Source organism: Lepisosteus platostomus, chromosome 21 (assembly GCF_059453375.1).
Source record: "Lepisosteus platostomus isolate fLepPlt1 chromosome 21, fLepPlt1.hap1, whole genome shotgun sequence".
Classification (NCBI taxonomy): domain Eukaryota; kingdom Metazoa; phylum Chordata; class Actinopteri; order Semionotiformes; family Lepisosteidae; genus Lepisosteus; species Lepisosteus platostomus.
This window is the reverse complement of record NC_142631.1, coordinates 11,394,209-11,419,522: the sequence shown is the minus strand read 5'-3', so window position 1 is coordinate 11,419,522 and position 25,314 is coordinate 11,394,209. Positions and strand designations below refer to the sequence as shown.

General features: G+C 38.9%; 2 protein-coding genes across 6 annotated transcripts in view; both read right to left on the bottom strand.

Annotated features, from left to right (window-relative positions):
* Positions 1-3,561, bottom strand: part of LOC148644042 (adenylate kinase isoenzyme 1) — a 54,295-nt gene extending 50,734 nt beyond the window's left edge. For both annotated transcript variants that reach the window (XM_088615499.1, XM_088615500.1), the window contains exon 1: positions 3,319-3,561. In XM_088615499.1, the coding sequence (XP_088471625.1) occupies positions 3,319-3,378 (60 nt within the window). In that variant the 5' untranslated portion in view covers positions 3,379-3,561. The remainder of the gene's footprint in view (positions 1-3,318) is intronic.
* Positions 3,562-8,116: 4,555 nt separating this feature from the next.
* The window catches only part of gpsm1b (G protein signaling modulator 1b), a 57,437-nt gene continuing 40,239 nt past the window's right edge, over positions 8,117-25,314 (bottom strand). For 3 of the 4 annotated variants that reach the window (XM_088615182.1, XM_088615183.1, XM_088615180.1), the window contains exons 10-14: positions 24,806-24,876; positions 24,168-24,344; positions 13,250-13,409; positions 11,803-12,011; positions 8,117-11,418 (exon numbers count right to left, since the gene is read on the bottom strand). In XM_088615182.1, the coding sequence (XP_088471308.1) occupies positions 11,218-11,418; positions 11,803-12,011; positions 13,250-13,409; positions 24,168-24,344; positions 24,806-24,876 (818 nt within the window). In that variant the 3' untranslated portion in view covers positions 8,117-11,217. The remainder of the gene's footprint in view (positions 11,419-11,802; positions 12,012-13,249; positions 13,410-24,167; positions 24,345-24,805; positions 24,877-25,314) is intronic. The other variant, XM_088615181.1, reaches the window with a different exon arrangement.

The following is a 25,314-nucleotide window of genomic DNA, read 5'->3' as shown; positions in this document are numbered from 1 at the left end:
GCCATTTAAAAAATATACATGATCTAGGATTCTAATGGATCAAGCTGGGGCTTAGTTAAAGCCTCTTCCTTCACTGAAGTAAACTGGACACACCTGCCTTGTCTGACTGATTGGACTCTCTCGGAATTTATTTCCACAGGCAGAATAGGGATCAGCTGATATGCCCTGTGCTGAACTGGACACTCCTCAGGAGTAGCAGCAGTCATCATAACAGCAGTTAGGTGCAGAGGGAAGGGCTGTGTTCAGGGAGGGAAAGTGTGTTAGAGGATTTCTGCAGCGAGTTTAGATAGCACAGGAGTTAAACACTCCTGTGACGATAATGACTGCTAGCTAGCCAGCAGTCCATGTCCAGTTCATGTTTGAGACAATGACTTTGTTAGGCATGGGATTTAGTAAAGATAGGGAGAATTAGTCTTTCTTGTGTGTACTGTATTCTGGGTTAGTTTGAATTTACTGTAATCTTTATAGTGTTGTAAATTAATAGTCTTTATAGTTGAAAACTGGGGACCAGAGGGTAAGGTATTTCAGTAGGTCTTGGAAGGGTGAGCCCAATGGATTATGCTGGGGTTCTAGGGAATGAGTAATGAGTTTATATTTTGGAAGGAAGAGAGAATGTTGGAGAGAATCAGGAATGGGTCTGCTCCAGCTCTCTCGGTGGAATAGAGGACTGAAGAGCTCCTCCATGTGTGAAGAGGAGCTGAAATTGTTTTTGGGAACTAATACCTCTTTGAAGCACAGGTTTTTGGGACTATGCTGGCTTCTCTGAAAGGGCATAAAAGGCACAAATTTGGAGCCCAGAGGGGTTCTACAAGCCAACAATGACAGATCACTGATCTTTATATCAGTCACAGCATCCCTCTGTGTTACAAAAATACGCACCAGTTCTTGTGATGCAGTCTGTTATGTTTTAAGCACTCAACAAAAAAACAAATAGGACATGCTTAGTACTGTATATGCTTAACCCTAAACCCAGGGTTATCTGGGGGGAAAAAGACAGATACTGTACTATGACTGTGACCGTAATGTTGCCCTGCTTGGATTTATCTGTTATGAGACAGTTTTCTATTGTCCACATTATCTATACTGTACTTTTCCATTAAGAAATTGTGACTTGTTAAGCTTGTTTGAGCCCTTATCTACAAATTGGTCCTGGATATTTTGGACAAGGAAAATAACACTACATATCTTATACAAATTGTCTGTTTACTGGGTATTTCAAATGGCATGAAGGTTACCAAATATTGTTTTTACTTATTGGGTAGTAGTACTATACTCAGCCTAATGTCTATTTTTTTTTGAACAAATCAATGTTATTTCATCAGTATGTATTTCAAAATGATTGTTAAAAATGCAATAACATGAATACTCAACAACAGAAATAAGAAAAACCCTATGAAGCAAAAAGTATTTCAGTTTTAAATATCCATCCATCCATTTTCCAACCACTTTATCCAGTACAGGGTTGCAGGGGAGCCAGAGCCTATCCTGGCAAGCAACAGGTGCAAGTTAGGACACACCCTGGACTGGATACATTTCATGGTGTATACAGACACAAACACGCCCACACTCACACTAGGGCCAGTATTCCCAGAAACCAGTTAACCTACAAATACGTCTTTAAACTTTCCGAACATGGGGAGAGAATAAAATTCCATGAAGATAGCACATCATGCATTAAACACAGGGCCCCAGAGCTGCAAGGCAAAAATACTACCCACTGCACAACTTTTAAACACCCCTTTTAAAATATAATTATCACTGAAAGCTTGGTTGAAGCCTTTATTCCAAACAAGGTATTAGTTTTACATCTAAAAAAAAAACAGGCATAAAAACAACCACGAACGTGTAAGAAGCTGAAAAGTACTGCAATCCACAAAAGGCAATTCAGGAGTTTAACGATTCAGGAAAAAATACGATACATGAATACCTAATAACAGAAAATGATAGGCAACCTCATCGTGTGATTCCTAAAATATGTAGTTTTTAAGTCTCATCTGTTTTAGATCTTTAATTAGACTAGACATGTTGTTCATGAACAGAAGTAGAACAGCTTTCTATGTACAACTGTGCTGTGGTAAACAATTTAATATATCTAAATCTCTACAAGCTCCAAGAGCTGGTTTCTCTTTTGAATGGTTACTTCACCTCACTTATTACATGTATACATAAGACGGGTTTTCTATATTTTTTCATTTTTATCTGTAATGTTAGCTCCGAGGGTAGTAACAAACTAAGATGCATCAGGACCAATAACGAAATAGAGGACGCAAGAGCAAACTAAGTCAGTTTCAGGACTGAAAAAGGAGGCATATGCATACTGTACATATATGGTTATGAGAGTCTGGAACAAACTGCCCAGCCATTTTATGAAAGCACATTTCCTTCAAGAAACAAGGGAACAAGATGCTTAAACTCAAGATCAATATTATGAAGCAACTAAAAGAGGAAGACAGCCTAAATGTCTCCCACCTAAGTTATTGGCAATGTTTATGTTATGTCATATAGAATGACTAGGGTTGAGAAGATGTCATTTAGCTCCCCAAGACTCAGTCCTGACCAGCACCCCTCCAGCAATAAGCAGTACAGTTTTTTTTATTACTCTAGAGACGAAGACATCTTCAAATGCTAACACATACTACAAATTCATATTGTTACCTTTCAATGTAACTTTGCTCCTGAGCAGTGTTTTTGTTGTACTTAAGTGAAGTAAGTTAGCACTAAAACTAAAACTAAAGCAACAATTTCACCAATAATCCAAGGCAGCACGTCTTTGGGAGGCAGAAGGGAAATAGAGCACCCGGTGAAGACTCCTACCAACACAGGTCGAACGTGCAAACTCCACACAGAAGGCCTGGTCCAGAATTCAAACCAAGACCCACGGTACTGGGTGCAATATTTCTTATTTCCTGCAGCATTTTTGCTACACGCTGGTGATCAAGATGATGAGAAGTTGGGAAATCTTAATGAAAAAAAAATGTTTTGAATTTCATTCATTTCACAATAAGCATTATTTGCTTATTATTTAACTCCTTGTCTTTCAAGAAAATGTTGCAGGGTTACGTCAGGTGTTAATACTTAATGCGTCCCTGGAACGATTATTATCATAAATAATAACACCGAGAGCCAAATGAATACCTTAAATGTACTGTATATACAGTACAATATACTAGATGACATTGTATTAATAACTTTTTCTCTGTACTGCAACACTAATTATTTTTACGCCGTCGTTTCTTAATCGTAAAGACTGTTACTGAAAAGCTATCGATGTGTGTAACACGTACAGTACCATATGAAAGGCAGGTTTTTAAGTCTTACCTCGAAAAGCTGCGGGATCTCTCGTTTTGAAAGATAATCTTTGGCATCATTTGTATTCATTTTCTCAATACTCCAGCAGGTCCCCGCCGTAGAAAACAAAGGAAATTTGCCAAACAAACTTTTTTTTTTTAGAAAAAAGAGAGAACTACAATTGTGCAGTCACTTGTCAAACGCATATCCTGCGAGAAAATCTGAGCTCAGCTCCAGTCATTCATCGCTGCTACACACACACCCCCTCGCTGTGGCTGCGATGCGCGGCGTCTAACTGTCTTGTGTCTTTTCAATGGTTTAAAGTGCCTGCTCATGGAGGGGGGGTGGATCTCTGCATGCTTACGATTTGTTGTCTCCGTTTGCTGCGTTGAAGGCAAGCAACCATTACCGACACTTAAATCGGTTAGGCGCCAATGTCGTTTACAGGCAACTTAAAGTCTGTTCCCGTATTTTGTGGTGGGGATTGTGTGAGACAGGAAATTCGAGGTTAAGGTTTTAAACAAATACGCCCCCGAGACGCCTGTATTGTATCTTGGCAGGAAAAAAAAGTAAAAAGTTAGGGGCATAAAAAACATGGAAGGCTTTAAAAATATCTCCTGAAACTGTCAGCAGCCTGAAACTGCAGACTTGCGGCAGCACAGCCTTCTCTCTTCAAGATGCGGGTCTTACCTGTGTACTAGCAGAAACTGCGTCCTTTAAAACAGCCAGTCTGGGAAGGAATAGATTAGCACTAAAGTCGCATCTGTACAACTAATGGGTTTCCGGTGAGATGGGTACTGGATTTAAACTGGTTATCACATTAAAAGCAGAATCAACTTTCCCTACAGCCAGACCCTGAATTTATCTTTCTCACCGATCTGAAGCTGTTTAAAGATTGGCAGACAGGAGGACTGTAGTGGAGTTGGTTTTGTTACAAACGGACAGCGGAAAAGGACTTCCTGTGTTGTCCTCTCAAGAGAACTAAGTGATACCTTTTTGCTGAATAAATGTCTCACCTAAGTGGCTGGGACCTTGTTTTGCCTTTCAGGAACCCCTTAATTACTCTGTAATTTTAGATGTTCTCAAACATTCTTAACTTCAAACAGCCTGCATAGTTTGTAGAGTAATGTGGTATTAAATGTTAGAAGGTGAGAACATAAGAAATTGGGCCATTCAACCCATTTTGTTGATTTGGTCAGATTTCTTCCAGGTGTTTCTTAAAAGTTATTTTTCCTTATTTCTTTTCACTATATTCTAGATAAGGCCTTGCTACAGCTGTACAGCTTAAGCAGAGCTTCCCTGGATTTCAATTCTGTGCTTTTTGCTCTCCTGTATATTCAAGCTTTCTATTTGCTTTTTTTTATTGTTGCACCACATTGTCTTGATGAGAACATAGAGGAATCTACATAAACATTCAGATCCCTTTCATGTGAAACATCCCCCTCAGCTCAGAAGAATCCATGTGAATGTTCCTGCTGCCAGTATGGACCACTTTGCACTTAACAGTGTTGAATTTTATTTGCCAAGTATCTTGATATTATCTCAAAGTCTTCTAATAACACCCTTGCTGATATCGATGTGTTTGCTAATCCCCCTATTTGAGTGTCATCAGCAAATTTGACTAGGTTGTAAGCTCTTCTAGATTGTTGATCCAGTATAGATCAGGAAGAGCTAGGCGCGTAGTATGGATCCCTGTGGCACACCAATTCCTGTGGTCACTAAGAGGACAACTTAAGATAACACTCTGTTTCCTGTTCGCTAACCACTCCTCGATCCATGTATCTGTGGCTACTGCTCCTTTTCCAAGTGAGAGCTGAAGTATTCTTTATAGGATCTATGAACAACATATCTTATTTACTTGTGTATTAGCTGTTCAAGCCTCTCTAGAGTCTCAGTATCAGTTATGCTAAAATGACCAAGTACTATAGGAGCTTGATCTGTGACACGGAGCCAATGTTCCCTCTAAGCTGTGTGCATGTGCGCACGCAGACAAGTTAGGAAATCAGCGCACATAGGAAATTCCAAAACATTTTGAGAAGGATAAAACAAACACGGTCCTCAATTGAAAAATGCTAAATTGACCATGAGACTGGCTGTGAGAAGCCCAACTTGGCTGTGTGCATTATTATTGCGCCTCGATCATTGATATCTATGCTCTCGTAGTCTCGTACCTCACTGCTGATGCTCGCTCGACACTCAGTCTCTATGACTGGGCTCATTGAATCGCTGTCCCGGTCTTTTGGATCTCTATGCTTCTATGAGAATGACTATATTACCAAAAAATTTCAGGTTTACAATTTTACATACACTCAATTAAGTGCGCACACATTTTTGTCACTGGGGAACAAAAATTTCCCCATGAAATTTTTGCATACAAAGGCCATTAAAAATTAAAGGGAACATTGCGTGCGGCATGTTATTTATGTCTTCTACCCATGTAGAAAAAAATCCTGTGTGAAATATTATTGAGGTGTGATATTTCTCATTTTATTTTAATATTTTTCACTTTGGCAATTCTAATCTCTTTTTTCAGCTGTACCTTTTCAGTTATGTTTGAATACACTTTCTATCTCTGAGACTTTTTTTCCATACAGTAGTTAGATGTCATGAACAGTTCTTTCCAGGCCCTATGCAGATGACACGATCCAGTTGGTCCCCACCCCCTATAGTAATTACTACACGAATATACCTGCAACAAAGTAAACTGTGGATATCATAGTGTTTATCATGGTAGGATGTAATCATTTCCTTTTCAAAGTCTGACATGCCCTAGTATTTTTATTCTGATTTATCTTACAGAGGTAACTGCAGAAAGAGAAAGTCAGAAGGCATATTGCAGCAAGTCACAGTAAACATATAGTAAACCAGACCATAGCAGTGGTAGATGAGATACAGAAGGTCCTCCCAAATGTGTAAAGTACTTTGAGAGCCTTTGGGAAGAAAAGTGCTACATAAATGCAAGTAGTAATAATGAATATGATGAAGGACAAAAATGATAACATTTGGAAAGAATAGGAGATGAATGGGTGCCAAGTGGATGGAAAAGAATAATGGATTAGTCAGAGCATCAGGGAAGAAATGAAGGCTGTATAATCCAAAGCCAGTAACAATTTTTTGTTCGGTTTAAAATATCTTTGAATGGGATCGTGAGTGACATTAATCTTGTGATCTTATATGATCTGTTATTTTTAGTAGGAGTCTTGCTGACTTGCTCTGAACTACCTTTTCTGTGTAAATTTACAATTTGCCCTTTAACTGAAAAACATGAGTAATTTTCTCTATCATTTTTTACTTCGGATTCAGCTTTTTAAGTGAGAATTTATTTGCCTAATTTTATTTAGGCAAATACATTTTATTGAAATGCCTAACATTTTAATGTGTTCTATTTCCTGACTGGTGCTAAAAATGCAAATTAATGTTTTGGGGATGAAACATCATTCTCCAGTACAGGGCGGTGTGCACATCTGTGATATTATATCCCAGCAATTCAAAATGGGATTGTTCAATTATTTTAAAGCTTGACATAAACTGATTTGTTATAACCCAGTAGCCGAAACTTGAATAGAAAAAACATATTGCTGCAAATATTAGTGGACCAATATTTGGAATTTCCTAACTAGCACTTCAGCATAGTAACAGAGGACACTGCACTGTCTTTTAGATGAGATGTTAAAGCAAGGTTCTGAATACTTTGTCCTGAAAAACACATTACGTTTAGTAAGAGTAGGTAAGAATTATATGCAAAGATTCTTCATTTGTTCTTGATTCTTCCTGTGCTGGACAGCACAGGCACCTGTCAAATGATTGAAGTGTATGTGTATCCCACTTCAACACTGGGTTGTGCATGAAGACTGGGGGCAAGCTGTTGTCTTTTTTCATGACGGTTGGCAGAACTAGTAAACGTGCCCCAAACAAAATTTAAATACATTTTCGCCATCTTTTCAATCTGCTTAATCCTGCAGCATTTTAATTCCTCTTAAAGCTCAAAAGCTAATGCATGTTTTATATCGGAAAAACAGAACATTTAAGAATGTAGTCAATCAAGCATGTAGTGATTCATTTAAAGAAAACATATAAGTAGGTTGTCTCACTGTAACAGAAAATGTGTACACTAATGTGCTAATAATGACCACATTCCCTCCTTGCTTGTGGGCAAGCAGGCTGACTAACTGAACTGTGATTCCATCTAGAGGCCAAAAGTAGTACAACACCTTATGCCTACATTCCTTTGCTGCTTCCTTTAGTTCTGTGGTTCCAAATCTTCGTTAGGAAGGGCTGATGTATGCAGAGGTTTTCAGTCCCAGAACAATAATCAACTCATGAATGATTCTGCTTAATGTAGTGAGGTAAACAGTCCTCTAGAGGCTTTATCATAGTCTGTCATTATTAGTCAGTACAGACATTCATCAATTCAGTGGTTGTTACTCAGTTTTCATCAATTGGCTTAGATAAAGCTTCAACAGTCCTGAAAAGCCTGCAGACACATCAGCCCTCCAGAACCAGGATTGGAGACCCCTGTCGTAATTGTGTTTTGTGCTTTTTCATTTTCTCTTCGATTCTGTATAGTTCTCCTAACTGTTTTAGTGCACAGTGTATAAAACCTTTAAAAAGTAAGAAAGATGTAGTTACGCTTGGAATGCTACTGTATATGCAAGCCCTTAGCCATTTACCTAAATAATATACATAAATTAGGCATACAAAACTTTAAGATGGGAGAATAAATGTTACACATCCGAATTGAACGCATTGTGAATTTAATGTGCATGATAATGTAAACAATGTGCTAGACTCCTGCTTAGCAAGAGGAATACAAAAAGTTGCAGGATACTTCTGGTCAAATGTTTTATTAAAAGCTGAGCCATTTTTGTAACAGAGGACAATTCCTCATGTCCGGAAATTGAACAGAAGTACAAAGCATTATATACAATTGGCAGAAAGCTTTAAAAGCACCCCGTTTTTTTTTTCTAACCAAGCCAGTTCCACTTGAGAGATTCCTTGAAACACTTTCCAATGTTCCAATGTGTTGTCCCAGGAGAAAGAAGCAAAGATTGCCTTACTGTCCCTCACAACTGATGTGCTGGCTGATTTGTTTAAACATCTGGTACAGTAATGTTCATATATCAGGGTATCTTTTGCATTTCAAGTGATTTTAAAGGGATACTATACGGCACATGTATGGGTCTTTTCACACAATGATCTCTGGATTCCATGGTGTACTATGGTAATCATTCCCTAGTAACATTTATAATGGCAGATTTACTGAGGTGCTCTCTTGTAAGAGCTTTATTTTTTCCTAAGGGGACTCCCCCTCATATTTTAACCATTCCCTCTTGCCAGCAGTCATATCACCCAGCAACTCACAACTGGCAACTTATCAGGTGTGGGCCTGGTCAGTACTTGGATGGGAGACCTCCTGAGAAAAACTCAGGTTGCTGCTGGAAGAGATATTAGAGGGGCCAGTAGGGGGCGCTCACCCTGCAATCTGTGTGGGTCCTAATGCCTCAGTATAGTGAGGGGGACACTATACTGTAAAAAGGTGCCATCCTGTGGGTGAGATGTAAAACTGAGGTCGTCACTCACTGTGGTCATTAAAAATCGCAGGGTGTTTCTCGAAAAGAGTAGGGGTGTTACCCTGGTGTCCTGGCCAAATTTCCCACTGGCCTTTACCAATCATGGCCTCCTAATAATCCCCGTCTATGAATTGGCTTCATCTCTCTGTTCTCCTCCCCACTGATAGCTGGTGTGTGGGGAGTGTACTGGCGCACTATGGCTGCCGTTGCATCATCCAGGTGGGGGCTACACAGTGGTGGTGGAGGGGAGTCCCCATTACCAGTAAAGCGCCTTGAGTGGAGTGTCCAGAAAAGCGCTATATAAGTGGAGGTAATTATTGTTATAAATTATTATTATTATTTTGTCAGTAGCCATATCTTTCATGTCACTAGTTGTTTCTCAGTTTCCATTTCTGATTTCTGAGGAATGTCCATCCATGAATATGGCCCCTTATGTTGGTGTCGCGCCAACTCAGAGCATATCCCAGCAGCATAGGGTGCAAGGTAGAATGGGGCACACCTGAATGCTCTCCCCTGGAATGTGATGCCAGTTCATTGCAGCCCCCCAGAGAAAAGGAGCGATTGGAAATAACCAATCAAAGCCTGACCAGCACTTGTTTGAGAAGTAGGAGAATACTGGCACACTTTGCAGAAATCCAGCTGAACAAGAGGAGAACATACAAACTTTCAATCCAACCCAAGACCCTTAACCAACACTGACTGATACAAGGAGTCACCCCTAGTGAAAACTATATTTTGGTTCAAAACAGAGTTTGTAAATAAGATTATAAATATACTACAACTTCAAATGATGCCCCTGGCCTGCCTTCTGAACTGATACAGACCCAGTTAACCTGGTCTTCCTCCAGCCTCGGCTTTCTGTTTTGGCTGTGTTAGCCAGCACTGCCTGGTTCCCTTCGCCTCTGTGATTTCAGCTGCCATCCATCATCCAACGTGGATTTGAGCTGAGGGCTGACTTGTAGCCAGTGACACCTACTGTAGATTCAAATCACTTTTCATAACCTGACACATACAGTATAAACATTGCACAAACATCCATATTTAAAGACTGAAATATATTCCGCATTTTATGTTAGATATAATGCCTTGTGTGTATAACTTTGCATACCATTTCATTACAACAGGCCAGCTATTAATTCCTTCTAAATGAGAAAATAGATGAAAACACACCTGTCATATTGAATTTTTTTCAGGATTATCAAGACTTACTATGATTAGAGAAGTCTTACCAGAGAGCTATTAATTTAGGCTGCTTCAGGTTCTTTAATTTTATTCACTAGATGGCACTCCTGATTTGTTCCACAGTTACTACCATTCAACTGATTTTTTTCTTGTTTGAAGTCAAATATGGTGACTGCTCCATTCCCGTTCAGAATCAGATAACTGAACCACTAAGATTAAACTAATCCTAACTTGATATTTTTCTCAACCAAGTAATCTTTTGATACGTGACTGCTTTAAAAAAAACGTTCCTTCCTAATTTACTATAAAAGGAGCAAAATGGGCACGGTAACTTCCATATAACAATAAAGTATCAATAACAGTAGATGTTATCATTTCTTAACCCATAAAATGTTTGAGGGCATTAAAAAAAGAGTAAACGTTCATCGCTAACACACTACTCTAGCATACTGTGTTACTTGCACAAAGTTAAAATTCTAATTACATTGGAAGTTAAAAAATATATTTTGATTTAATCTCCAATCCCAGTAGTGCAGTAATTTGTTTTGAAACCCTGCCACCTCCTCAGAAGACAAAATGGCAGGACAAAACCTCTTAAAACACTTTTATTGCCGACTAAGAAAAAAACAATTGTGAATCCTGCTGCGTTTGACACTGTTGAAATAACTGTAATGTGTACCCACCTCATATCATTACCTTGTAATCAATATAACATTTTTCACGTCTAGAATCTGAAACAGATCCAGCGAACACTTCTTAACAACTGCAAGTGCAGTCGGTGCATTCTGGAAAGCAAGCGGCTGAAGAAATTCAGATACAACAAAAAAGTCAACGATAACAAAGGCAACTAGTAGAAAGCTCAGTCTTCATTCCCCACTTTTACCAGCTGGAGCCGTTCCTCTGACAGTGGAGTTGTAAATTGGATCTTGTCACAGCAGACGTACCAAATTGTCCGCTTAAGTCAGCTGTGTGTATGAGGTCTAGTTTGACTGTAATCAAATCTCTCCAACACTGGATCTGGGCATTTTAAGATGGGTGCAGATTCTTCTTTTTAGAGAAGTCAGCTCTGCTCTGTGATGTTCCAGTGCTGGTCTGTTTCCACCCTGTGTGGAAAAGGAGGATGGATCGGCTGGTTTTGTCAGGTTCCTGCACCGCAGATCGATCTACCAGCCAGGCCCTAGCTGGATTCCCCGAGGGGCGGCGAAGGAGAATCTGTCCCAGGATCGTCCTGGTCTTCTGAGGGCAGGCGGACACGTTGCTCGTCCATCCGCTTGGCCTGGACCCTCTGAATCAGGCTGAAAAAGTCCTCGTCTGGGACAGTTGGTGCCCGGGGACCTGGATCCGGTGGAGAACACCTCTGATCGTCAATCCTGGAGGACTGCAAGAAGAGAGGTGCCGAGGCCAAGAGTGAAACCAAGAGTAAATACATTTGGGATAAAAAGGAGTGGAAGGAGAAGGTTCAGGGAGGGAGGCAGAGAAACAGAAAGGAATAATCAAGGGATGAAGATTATGTTAATGCCGTATAAAGTACAACTATTCCTTGTGTATTTGGAAGCATTCTTTTAGAAATGTTATTAATTTTGCTTCAAAGGAACACGTAAAGTTTTGTTCCCTGCTGCAAAGGGAAGAAACACTACATTTCGGCTGTGGAGCCTTCTTCGAAGCTCGGGTTCTGAAAGAGGTTTAAGCAGCTTCAGTCTGAAAAGAAAGAAGAATAATTAAACGGGAAGCCTGGGAAGAAGAAAGCTTGTTGGGCCCTTACCTGGCACTTCATTAGCATGTTGAAGAAGTCGTCACTGGGCTCCTGGGGGTCTGAATCCCCACATAGGTGTCCCAGGTTGTTCTGGGTGATCCTCAGCCCTGGCAGGTTGCTAACATTGGCACGCTGGTCATCAAGACGCCTGCTCTGTGAACTGGCGATAAGGTCAAAGAATTCCTCTGTCTGTGGTGAAGTCATGAGTGAGGACGGGTCTGCAGGTGGTACAAAATGACAACATGCTTCCACATTCCAGACACAAAGTACACAGCCACTTCGAAGGCAACGTCAACAAGATAAAAAACAATGATGACATTCGGTTTCAAGCCATGGACACTAACAACAAAAGTAGTACGGTGCTGATTAAAGAACTCTAACAGACCTTACTCATAGAGATCACATGAAGTTGAGTGAGGTACCATGAAACACAGTCCCGCATTTACAGATGTAACCATTCAGAATGTGCAGTAAAACCCTGTAACAGATTGGGGCTGCACGTTACCACGGCACGTGTTTCACTGGCCAAAGACGATTGACAGGTGGCACTTGTGATGCATTTGATGCTAGTGAAACGATTGCTTAATTTAATCTGTCTACTGTGCATGTTTAAATCTGCTTAATATGGAATATTAATATGGAATTTTACAACTAAAGGGAACTTTCGGCAGCAGAGCATAAAGATAACAGGAGCAGAACGTCTCATAAACAATATTAATTTAGGAATATAAATATATTATACATACTGTATATGGCTTGTAGTGGTACTTAAAAAAATACACAACAGTATTCCACCTTCTTTGCAAACATTTTATGCATCAAGGTCTTTAATTCGATCATGTATTTATTTTGGAAAGGTTTTGATGTGCTCGTTCTGACATTAAGTTGATATACTTTTTAAAAAGCTATATATGTTTTAACATTTTCTATGCATACTTGCTGTTGTTCTTTCTTTAAATAGATGTGTACTTTTTAGAATATGCTTAATGGGGATTATGTGTACTGGTGACTGTAAAAAAATTTTAAACTTTTTTCCTATTAGTCTCTCTGACATTTTATTAATTAATTTAATTTAATTAACAAAAACAGAAACATAACAAAAAGGGTTCAAACAATTCTTTATGCCAAATACAAGTGATTACCATCAATTAAGTACTGTAAATGAAAGTTGTCTGTGTCGATCAACTTCATGTAAAGTCTGTAAAGGTAAGATTTCTTCAGGTTATGTTAGATATTATACAGTATACCTGATAGAAACATGCTTCTGTAAGGATGCCGTTAAGAAACAAGAGTAGGAGATTCAGTGTTTTTTAGTGCCTAGAGCATTTTCTGTGGTTCTGAATATACATTGTAAAACTGACTGAAGTGACCTTCTGTATCATCACGTTAAGAGAAAGAATGTCACACATCTGGACGAAAGAAACAGAAAGGGGCAACAGTTGAAGAGGTGACAGACCGATTCGGTCATCCAGTGGAGATTCGGGACCGGAGCTTGCTCCTTCAATGCCATTCTGCTGGTCGTCTAGCTGACATCGCTGGTCGTCCATTCTGCTGCTCTGGAACTTGCTGAGCAGGTCGAAAAAGCAGTCTTCATCAGAGGGGTCGCGGCCTATCTTCTGAAACAGAAAAAAACAGATGTTTTCACCTGCTGACTCAGAGACACACAGAGTTAGACCCTGGAAGGTTCGATTGGGTCCTGCTACAGTCCTGGCTTCCGGACGCAAGAGGTCGTCTCGTTCACTCAACGATGGAAGGCGTAGACCACGCAGTAGTACTTAACCAATCAGATCTCTTACTCACACTCACACCTCCACCACTTAGTATACTTTAGCACAGTTTACCCTAACCACCTCGCTCAGTATTGGTTCAACCCTAGTGAGCTACCCTTCCAGTTTGCACCTCCCTTTCATCTAGAGTATTTTTCTGGCTTCGGATTGAGTTTACTTTTGGATTACGATTTCTGGATTTCGGCTTGGACTTGACTAAATCACTTCCTTGGCTTCTTTGATTTCTGTTTTTTTCTTTTGACTACGTTTTCGGATTCATACTTTTGATTCCTCTCCCACATAGGGTCTTTATCACCACCTCTCTCTCGACTACCAAAGCCGACTCTGTAACAGCTGAACCAGCTTGTATTGTCAGCAAAGGAACCATTAATTCCATGTTGAAAAGTTGAAAAAAAAACACAGCATGCATGTCATATTTTGAGCCATCTTCAGGTGTAATACTTTTTACTCTGAGCTTAACAGTTATCTGTTATACAATACTGAGGTGCTTAATGATATTAATTAAAGTAATTAAATATGACACTATAAAATATATTTCTTTACACAGTTTCAGAAAAATATTACATGTACTTAATTTCCCCTAAGTAATAGGTTATATTAAAGAGTTTCTCATACCTTACTTGAAGAAGCAGAAATGTCAAAGCAATAACCTCTCTGTCCTCTCTATAACCTCTCTATAACTGTCCGAAGCAACTCATAGTCCAGCATAAATCTCGTAGAACAGTCCAGTCAGTAACAGGTGGAAATGAACTGATAACTACTTTGTTGGGGGTCACATTATCCCATAACATAAGAATCTGCTGCACATGCTCCATTTCTTTTTACATCCACAGTATAAAATATTAATTTGAGAGCTAATATGGTCACTCACTGTACTTATTTATGTGAACTCAGTGGTCCATGAAAGTATATAAAATTGAACAATATTTTATGATCAGCTCTTTTTCCAGGTAAATGCTCTTTCAAAAGGGGCCCACTATTATGAAGACAGATTTGTGTTGAGAACTATGCTTTTCTTTACATTTGTAAGTTAATTAACAACAGGATTTTGCATTCTAAATTTTTTTAAAACTTTATTTTTCACTACTTTAGGGGACTCGTATGTCATATACTCACAAACTGTTGTACCAGCAGTTACATGACATTAGATGAATGTATAATGTACTACTGAAATAGAAGGGTATCATTGACTCCTAATGAGGGTCCATTAGATTCCATGGAGCCTAATTTATGTGACTTTCTAAAAGAGAATTTTGCTTAAAAGAATCATGCGTCAGTACTGATTGTAGAAAATAAAATGTACCTAGTTTCATGTTTTTAAAGATTGACATGTTTATTAGAATTTGCCTCCTATTGATTTATACTTGCCCTAACCAGCATGGTCATTGATCAGACATGGAAGTTTCCAGCAGCCTGACTCCCTCTCTCACATGTCCTAGACCCGTATCCTGGCTGTTAGATCTCCTGTAGACACAGATGAAGGTCAGAGTGACCACTGATAGCCTTGGTTTTTTATGAGAGTTGTCACTTTTATATATGGGAGCAAAGCCTCCCACACCTGATCACAGCAGTGTAAAGCTGCTTTTGCAGTTATCGCCTCTACTATTTCAGTTCCAGGAGCATTGTGGATGACGCATTCAATCAATCAGACTTTATATTCATTAATTAGGATTGTGCAGAGTTTGTCTAAAGTTCCATGACCAGGAAACACATTCCCAAGAAAGACTATAAAACATTACATTATGCCAATTGTAAAATAAACGCATACAGTACATTTGCAAATAGAGATTTTCTCCTAAGAGATTCTGAGTCACCATTTCAGTGCATCTCAACAGCATTCTCGGATGCTCTGTGTTATATTTCCAGATTATTACATTATGTTTCTTAAATGGGTCCTGTATTCAGTTTAAGTAGGTAGCTGTGTAAAGGATTATTCCATGCTGAAAGGTAAAGAACAGAAGAATTTTGGCTGTGGAGCCTTCTTCAGATGTCAATGTCTTCTTTGCTGAAGGCTGAATGATTGATGGCTGTTAGAGCTATACAATGTTTGGTAAACCAAAGGTTAGAAATCCAGGTAGATGCTGTCTAAGAGGAGAGCAGGCAGGGTTCATAGCAGGGAGACGATGCATTGATCAAATCTTCACTTTCAGAAGGATCCGATATATTCAAAAACTATGTCTATGATATCAAGGAAGCTCAAGAGGTATCTACTGTATATAGATTAACAGCACAGTTGGACCTGCTCTGCTGTACAGTGCAGTGCCCTCAGCCACAACAAAGATAAGTTGCCAGACTGGATGTCTTTACCTCTTGCTGTCTCCTCTACTTCTTACAAAATCAACAACAGCGCTGTATGCCAGAACACAATCCAGACACCTGGCAGCACAATTTAGCGGAAGAACAAAGTTAAATAATTTGGTCACATTTTGAGAATGGACAACTGCTGAAATGTCAAACAAGCGTCAACATGACACCGACTCAAAACTCAAGATAACACAATGCAATCCAGGAACTACCTGAGTGCAAGTCATCAACAAAAACCTACAGTAGGTAACTTACGACTAGATGCACCAAGTGGCCCAAGACAGAGCTGTGTGGCAGGGCAAGGTGTCTGCCTTATGTGAATCAAGCATCAGTAGATATACTGTAGGTAAGTGTAGACTTTTATACTAACATTTTCAGTTTTTAACTGGTCCTGAAAAATTACAATCCAGCTCATAAAACATCCAGTAAAAGTTGAATGTATTCTGACAATTTTTATTAACTGGTACTCATTGTACCCTGCTGTATATATGATTCATTTTGTCCTGGCGTACTAAAAGCTAAAAAGTCCTTTGTATCCAAAGTCCCACTGAAATTCATGCTGATTAGCGGACTTCATAATTTAAGAGGCTGTATCTCTTCAGGTTTGTGTCAGACACCACCTTTGTTTAGGAAGGTCGCAAGAATCTGCACAAACACTCACAAAGGTCACATTTTAAGGTGCAGAAGCTTTTATTTCAGATTCCTTTTCCTCTACCCTTTCAAAACTCTGCACACTAAAAATTATTTGATGGTAACAATCAGTGTTCGAGAGATGAGCCAAAACTAGAACCTTTTTGGCCGACAGGGAACCTGTTATGTCTGGCAAAAACCAAACACTACATTCCACAGTAAGACTCTCATACCAATGGGGGTGGTGGTAGTGTCGTGGTTTGGGGATGCTTTGCTACATCAGGACCTGGATGACTCGATGGCCCCTGCTCTGGATCAGAGAATTATATAGGAGAAGCTGTTGAGCTGTCTGTGAGCTGAGGTTGAAGCAGAGCTGTGTCAATGATGCAAAACGCACAAGCGAGTCTACATTAGAATGGTTGAAGATCAAGAAATTTGGAGGTTGGGAATGGCTTAGTCAAAGTCCTGACCTAAACCTAAGCTGTGTAGCAGGACCTGAAAGGAGCATCTCATGCTCGGAAAGCCACAAATATAACTGAGTTGAAGCAGGTCTGCATGGAGGAGTGCACCAAAACTCCTCTACAGCGCTGTGAGAGACTGATCAATAATTACAGGAAAAGTCTGGTAACAGTTATTGCTGCTACAGGTGGTATTACAGTACCTGTTATTGAGTTTAAGGAGGCAATTCCTTTTTCAGACAGGGCATTAAGTGTTGCATAACTTTAATAAACACATGAGATAAGTTTTGAAATATTATTTCTTCACTCATCTAATATTAAGCTTTGGTTGAAGATCTGATAACATTCACTGTGGAAAAAATATGCTGGAAATCAGATGGGGGCAAATACTTTTTTCACAGCACTGTACAGTATGTATGTGTGTCAGTTTTGGTTATATTTATTACTATTAACTACAGTATATGTTTTTCTTCTTTATCTACATGTGTGATCAGCCAACAATAAACCTTGTGATGATGATGTGGGACTGGGGTATCAGGCTACCTTGGGTATCTTGAGTAGCCCTGACTCTGTTATCAGAATAAAACTATAAAAAGGCTGTTTTTGTTTTCAAATTACCTAAATAGTAATTAGATTTGTAGTTTTTTCAAATTACCTGAACACTAGTCTGCATGTTTATGTGTTGGTTTGTTATTAATTGCTGTAAATAAAAACATATTTCATTTTAAGTTTGTCCTCAATCATTACACTCCTGTCAAATTATGCCAGTGAGCAAAAAAACACATGATACAAATGGTTGATTTTCATTTATGACTATAGGGGATGTTTTATCTGCATTTTATCCATGGTGTCAGGATTTTAAAAATATTTTTATATTTGCATTTACACGACAGCCTCCAATTTATTGCAGCATTAATGTGAGATATATTTTAAACTCTTAAAACACCATCCATACCTAATTTAAAATAATATAACTTTTTAAAACTACTTTATCAAACAAATAAAAATGTACTTGTCAATTTTGTTAATATTTCGTTTATTGACATTTGCTCTGTTTTGCCATTTTAATTCAAATCAAGATTATAGATAATTAAAAAGGATTCCTAGACATAAAATTGTCATACTGCCTCACGTTAATACTTGTAAATTGAGATAATGTTGTAGCACTATAAACTATATGAAATAATGATTATATAAATAATTTAAGAAGAAATTAAGAAGAGAACTTGTAACTTTATCTGATTCTGGATTTCCTTTGTACTTTAAATTGTAATGTAATAATTTAATTTGGATGATAATCTGGAATCCATGTGAATCTAAGATATCGAAGCAAGAAACCGACGGTATGGGTATTTGACATTTGCACAAAATATGTAGGTCATGGAGCATAATTGAATTAACACAAACACAAAAACGCATGCACTCTCACCACCACCATCACCACATAAGATCCATTTAAAAGTTTTCATCATCTCTCTCAGGCGAAGCGCAATGTTGTTGTTTTTTTCAAAACCACACTCACGTCTGGGTATTTCCTTCAACAGCACGGCTATAAGCCAAACCGTTCATTTCTATCTATCTATGTATTTGTTCAAACAGATTTTTGAAACAAGGTTGTGAAATAATTAATTCTACAATTGCAACTAAACACAAGTAAAAGATTTGAGATGGGAGCTGCATTGGTTTGCAAGATACACTGGAACAGGTTCAAGTTCATCACAAAATAGAAAACTAAAACTATACATGAAGAGGCTCCACAGCCTAAAAACAGTTTTTTTCTCATCTTCCTATTTGTTTAGCTTACAATTATCCTCTACCTGTTTCCAGTAAATAGATAATCAATTTCACAGTCTGTTGCCTTAATACACCAACTTTCCCTGCCAGTGCTCAAGTGCCCACCCTCTCCACAAGATGCCTTTGCCCATACGATAGCTTGTGCTGCTGCTGTGGGAAAAAAAGGTTTGTTATCAATAGAGATTCTCACACATTCGGGTCAATCCTTAAACTGGGTGGGGTGGTGAGGCTGAGCTGCTAGAGAGTGGAGCAACACAAATTAGTACACAACTAAGACAACTTAAGCGGAAACACAACACGGTGAATTAGACCTGCAGATAGGTCTATATAAGTCATGTAAGCTCACACTAAATAGTCCAGGTTCAGCTAAATGGCTTAGGTAGCTGGTGCGTTTTGTGCAGTCAGCCTAGCACTGTGCTTACCTCTTCTGAGGATGAAAAGCCCTTTTATTCAAGTTTTCCCTTCCACTTCAGCGACAGCTGCACTCTTCTGTACTGTCCGGGGCTGGATCCTAATAGGGTTTGTATTGTTCCATTTGAGAAAGAACAGGGCAAAGTTGCTCCCCTCAGCTTACATCACAGTAGCTATAGAAACCAAACTCCACTTCCAGACTGCATTGCTCCGCTGTTTTTCTGCCTGCAGTTCTGTTAGAGCTGCTTTGACACAGAGAGAGGCATTCCTCTGCTCTGCGTCTCCCGGTGCTCCGTTCCCACAGGGAAACCACCTCCCTTCTTTGGCTTTTATCAGGATAATTGGGACTAGATGGATACCCAGTGCTATGGCTGGGTCCCAGCTCTGAGTGAGCTTTTAATCCCCTGCTGGGATGGAGTGGGGAGAGGAGGGGTGTGTTGGGGGAGGTGTGCTTTCTGGTAGCCATGTGCCAATCCTTTCAGAATGCTCATGAATAAAGCATGAGAGTTTCTCTGGATTTCCAAACAGCAAAAGGCGTTTCGCTCTCGTGCTCATCCCTAAAAGTGGATAAATATTTGTCTTTAACTGAGGGCAAGTGAAGCACCTGACATACCACTGAAAATCCCACATTATCTAAATGGCTTTGTGAGAGAATTGAACAAATTTGCTACTTTTAATAAATCGGAAGACTGAAGTGTAAAGGATACATGGTAATTCATCATGCATATTAGAAAATATTTCTCCCTGTATGAATACATTCTTATTTTCCTGTGTTTCTGTGTAAAAGTAGACAAGAAGGAAAAGAAGAGTAGGCTATTTTCAAAAGCGTATGCCTTTGACACTTGCTCGACCTGAGGTGAAGGAGACGAAGATGAGCTCTTCCAATTATTAAAAAAAACACTGAGAAAGTTTCCCTGTCCAGAAATTCCATCCTTGGGGACTGCAGGTTCTTCGATAAGTCTAATTGGGCTTTTTTCTATATGTAGTTGTGCCATTTTAGCATTTGTTACTTGTTCCAGATCTTCTACTGTTGATACGTTTAAATATGCATTATACACCCATACAGCAACATTTAATTTTCCACATTAATCAAACAGGAAGGTTAAAAATTAGTAAGAAACACTAAGTCCCTTAATTTGATCGGGTTATACTCAGTTTGCGTTTAAGTAAACTACAAACCTTAGTGAGGTGTTAAAAGCACCTAGTTTAGATCAAACAGTCAGCAGATAATATCAAATTTAGAAAATTTAGAGAAAGATCAAATTTATTAACTTAAAAGGGAAATTCTTTTGCAGCTGCAGATTAATCAAGGCATGCAGACAGCAAGTTGGCTGGCCTGCATTCACTTAGTGTAGGTATAGAGATTGAACTGGAATGAACTTAAATCCAAAACAAGCATGCTGCAACTTACAAACCATACCATAATGTGTATTGTAGTTCTCTGAAATCTTACAGCTGTACATACAGTAATGTACGATCCAGTTTTAGATTACTTCTGTTTTTGTCAGAATAAGTTCTACTTATATTCAAAACACTTTTTATCCATTGACCTGTCTGTTTAGCTCTAATCGTGTTCTGAAGCAGTTGTCCAGGCACATAAACTGTGCAAAACACAGTTTTACAGGAATTAGTGGTTTGGCATAATACATATTTTTCATTTGGTTATATGCCAATCAAATATAAAATAATGCAGATTTATACATTGCTTTTTCTGTCAGAATTATCATTTTAATAAATGAAGAATGTATTGGAAGAAGTCAATACATTCTGCTCAGCAGGGGGAGGTACGAGATAGTATCTTCCCAATCACAGAATTGGGAAATCACCCAGACTCTGAAGATTGTGACCACAATCTACAACAGGATTTATATCCTATTCAAAGCATCTTAGGCAGACATTCCATTGTTATTCAGACAGAAATATTTAAGACTAGGTAACATTATGAAAACAGTAAGATTGGTAAAAAGCTGCAATGTATTCCTTTGGATACAGACTATTGTGCGAGCAACTAAAGTATATGGATGAAAGACTATCCATTTGGATTGTGTAACATTATTCATTTACATATTTACATTGTATTAACCATCTAATCAAATATTTGAGACAGCAAGTAAAATACAGCATACAGAGCTATGTCAAAGTCTTCGACATGAATCACACTCTGATTCTGGTAGTCGTGACTTACTGTATTAATCACTATGACCTGTAAGAAAGCAGCTGCTGAGGTTGTACAGATACAATCAGCTGTCAAACAGGTTGGCTGTAACAGAGCACTTGACTTTATATCATCTGTTTCTCCCTGTTATGCTGTCTCTTGCTTGCATAGTCAGATTTGTTTGATGTACTGCCACACTGTTACTGCTAGGCTGATTATTTTCCACACTAACACTAATAATCCTCCTGCACAAACAGCTGTTGAAAAGCGGGTCTCACAACTAGCTGCAAGACAGCACATTCTCTTGAGAGGTCTGGATTCAAGGCAGCTTTACCGTTGACAATTTGTTTTCTAAATTAGAACAGTGCACGAAAACTCACAGGAAAAATCTGGGGGAGTACAGATGTTACTGTACGAATTCCACTAGTGAACCCGGAGATGCCAACCATGAGCCAAACCAAAAGAAAAGATAAATCAACCATGAAGGCAGTTAAGCCTTGCAACACATTATTAATCTCTCAAATTAGTCAAGTACAGCAGTCCCAAATTTTGGTTTTCTCAGTTTGATCTGTCCATTAGTAGATGTTTATGCAGTTTTGGACTTGTAAGGTTCTGCCCATTAAATGAACTTGGAAGATCTCTTCCATTAGAGGGTTACAGAATCATCTGATGACTTCAGTGGAAATGTGTGAGAAGACTTTTTCTGAAAAGTGAAAAATCTCTCTTTCCTTTTAAAATAAAGAACCATGTATATATTGACTTTATCATAATATATTCCAAAGAAACAGACAGCTAGTTGGCCATTAAAATACTCTCACACAGTAGTGACAGGAATTGCAACTAACAAACAGATTTACTGGCTTTAAATCTGTGCTGATCATCCGCTACTTTCACTTCATAAATCCCAGGAATTGTCCATCATTGTCGATGTTCTATTTGCATTACCAGAAGGAAACTCTCTGCTGTGCAAGTGCTTAACCAGATCAAAAAGCCAGAACATTGGAAAGCATGCTGACAGATCAAAGCCCAAGGCAGCCGCTGGGCCTTACAGAAAATCAATACCATGATTGCACTGCTGGAAGTCAAAAGGCACCAGTCAAAACCTGCTGAAAAAGCAACCACAAAGCATTCAACACCATATTATGGCACTCTCAAATAAGTGCATAACTAAAGCCGATTTTGACTTGCTGCTTATCCTCCCCTAATAGTTGTTGCTCTGAACTTTGGAACTTAATGTCTTCAGTAACTTGAAAAGAGCATTAACGTGCTATTATGTCTAATCAGTGACCTTTATTGCTGATTAATGCAGTAAGGTACCTCTTTGAAAAGATGTCTAGGAATATCTGCTCTCCTTTTCAAACATGTTTTTCATATTTGATGTGGGCACATCGTTGCAAGTTGAACTTAAATTACATTGTATATACTATAGGATTTCACTTTATCAGAGAATATTGAAAACACACTGCTTTCCAACAGCAATTATTTGTGAAAGATCATCTGCTGCTTGGGTTCTCCCAACTCCTCTAATACAGTTGTGGAGATAAAGCTTCTTCTTTTTATTGGATTCCCAGCAAATAATGGAACAACCTTGAGTTCTTTGGAGCTTCTCAGAGATAATTCAAAGAAAAACTGATTGGTACACAAATCCCTTCACTGGTCAATACTGATATTCATTGACTGAATTCATTTGTCTTTGACATAAGTAGAAATGAGCTAAATGGTCTGCTCTCATTTGTAACCCTTCTCTCTTAGTTATACCGTATGTATGTATTTTAATGCAATAATGTGTGCTTTGGTTTTGGTGTGGGTTAGAGGTTTTATAATTTAAATTTAAAGCATTTTAAAAGTTACTGAACTCTCCCAACCAAAATATCACTAGTCCATGTCTGATAAATGCCAAATGTTTTAAGGCAAAGTTAATGTCACGGACGTCCAAAGGGACTAACCGTGGGGAGCAGGAGAGCGGAAAAAGACCCATATGCGTAGCGGCGAGACGGGAAAAAGGCCCGGGCTCATAGTGCAAAGAGTTCAGGAATGCCGTATAGAAACCTATGCCCTCAGGGAGCGGACGTGGGGCGCCCTGGTGCTAGGCGGGTCTCAGGACATCCGAACGTCAATGCTGAGCGAGGACAGAGTGCAAGACCCGGAAATATATAGCCCAAGGGAAAGAGAGGGACAGGAAGGACAGCAGACCGGAAACTAGGGACAGGACAGAGAAGGAGCGCCCTCTGGCTGCAGAGGGCGTGACAGTTAACTTACAGTTACATTTGAAATCGCAAGAAATTTAGCATCTAGACATCACTGTTAGAGAAGATATTAAACAGTAGTCTTCTTTTGTGTGAAGGGTGGAAAAATTCTAGTGTCTAGTTTCATTTCACCCAATTCATCCTGCATTTCAGCTTCCTAACGCAGCATTTTGATCCTCCGTTCTCTGAAGAGTGTTCCGACTGCTGAATGGGTTATATAATCTAGAAATACAACATCACCTCTCAGAACTAATGACACTGAAAACTGTGTCTGTGCTGGAAATTTATGTTGATGTTTCTATAAGGATAAAGGTCTGAAAAAGACTTTTAAAAACAATGTATATAATGAAATATTACTCTATATATATTATGTGTATATTCCTATTTGCAGTTAAAGGGCTACATTGTAAGAATCTTCTCATTTTACTGTAAAATAATCATAATTATTTACTTCATAATTCATAGAATTAAGTATATAACAACTTTTTAAGAAAATCGTAGCTGGATTGCTTCGTCCTGCTGTCTTTCTCCATCCCAGTAATAAAGCTTGTATCTGCAGTATCTCAGCGAAAAGAGCCGGCTTGCTTACAGGCTGGGTTACTTGCACCCTGATGTCATTCGTGTCAACTGGCGAGGCGTGGAAATCTAGCCAGTGCCTCTCCTCTGCTGACTGGCTGTCGGCAAACTCCCTTCTTCTGACTGGCCCAGACAAATGGTTCTTGGTTCTTTGCAGGTCATCCAAGTGGTAACTGTCCCCATTCTGCTCCTGACCCAAGAGACACAAATATGAGTAACATCATTTTGCAAGAATAGCTCACTTATGTGTACAGGTTGCATGCTTTACCCATTTTCCTTGTGGAATTCCTTCAGGTTCTAACATTTCTAGTATAAAGACATGCTGGCCAGATTAATTGGTATTTCATAATTGTGCCTGTGTGCTTGTGTCCAGTCCAGGGTATTGTCCCACTTTTCACCCTATACTTCTGGATAGGCTCAGGTTCTGCAACCTTTACCAGGAATATCTAAGTTTCTGTTAATGGTTAGAAATTGGCTGGACACATATGGACATGAAACTGCTACTAAAAGATTTTTTTTCTGGTGGAAAAACCATATTCTAGCATATCAACCATAGTAATGAAAGAGTGACTGTTTGAAATGCTCAAAATGACAAAATGCTCAACCTCTAAATATTAAGCACAATTTCAAAATGGAAAAAAAAGATGGTACCTTTTCTGACAAATATTTCCACAGATCTACACTGTCCATGCTATTTCTTTTACTGTTCTTGGGTCTGGCTCCTGCAAAAAGAAATATTGAATATATTATGACATAATATATTGTTACAAATGGTGGAGGGGGAGGGGTTAAGAAAAATACAGAATTACGGAAAATACCAAGTTAAAATAAATAATCAAACCTCCAAAGTGTCAAGATATGCCAAGAATACATCTGAGCAATTGATATAGTTAGGCACCTTAGTTTGTTGTTCAGTGGCAAGGCTTTTTTGAAAGAGTTATAAATAAAGCATACAGAGTTAAACAAATATTTTATGAAGTCAGTAACATGCACACAACATACAAGTTACTTTATTTACAAAGAAGACATTTCAGAGGACTACATCCTGACCAACCAGAAAAACCCCAGACTGCTACCAAGCCTTCAAAACTGTACTGTACAACACCTGACAGGCCAACAGAGAGATAAGCCTCTCCTCCAATTTCTCTCCCTCCTCTCCT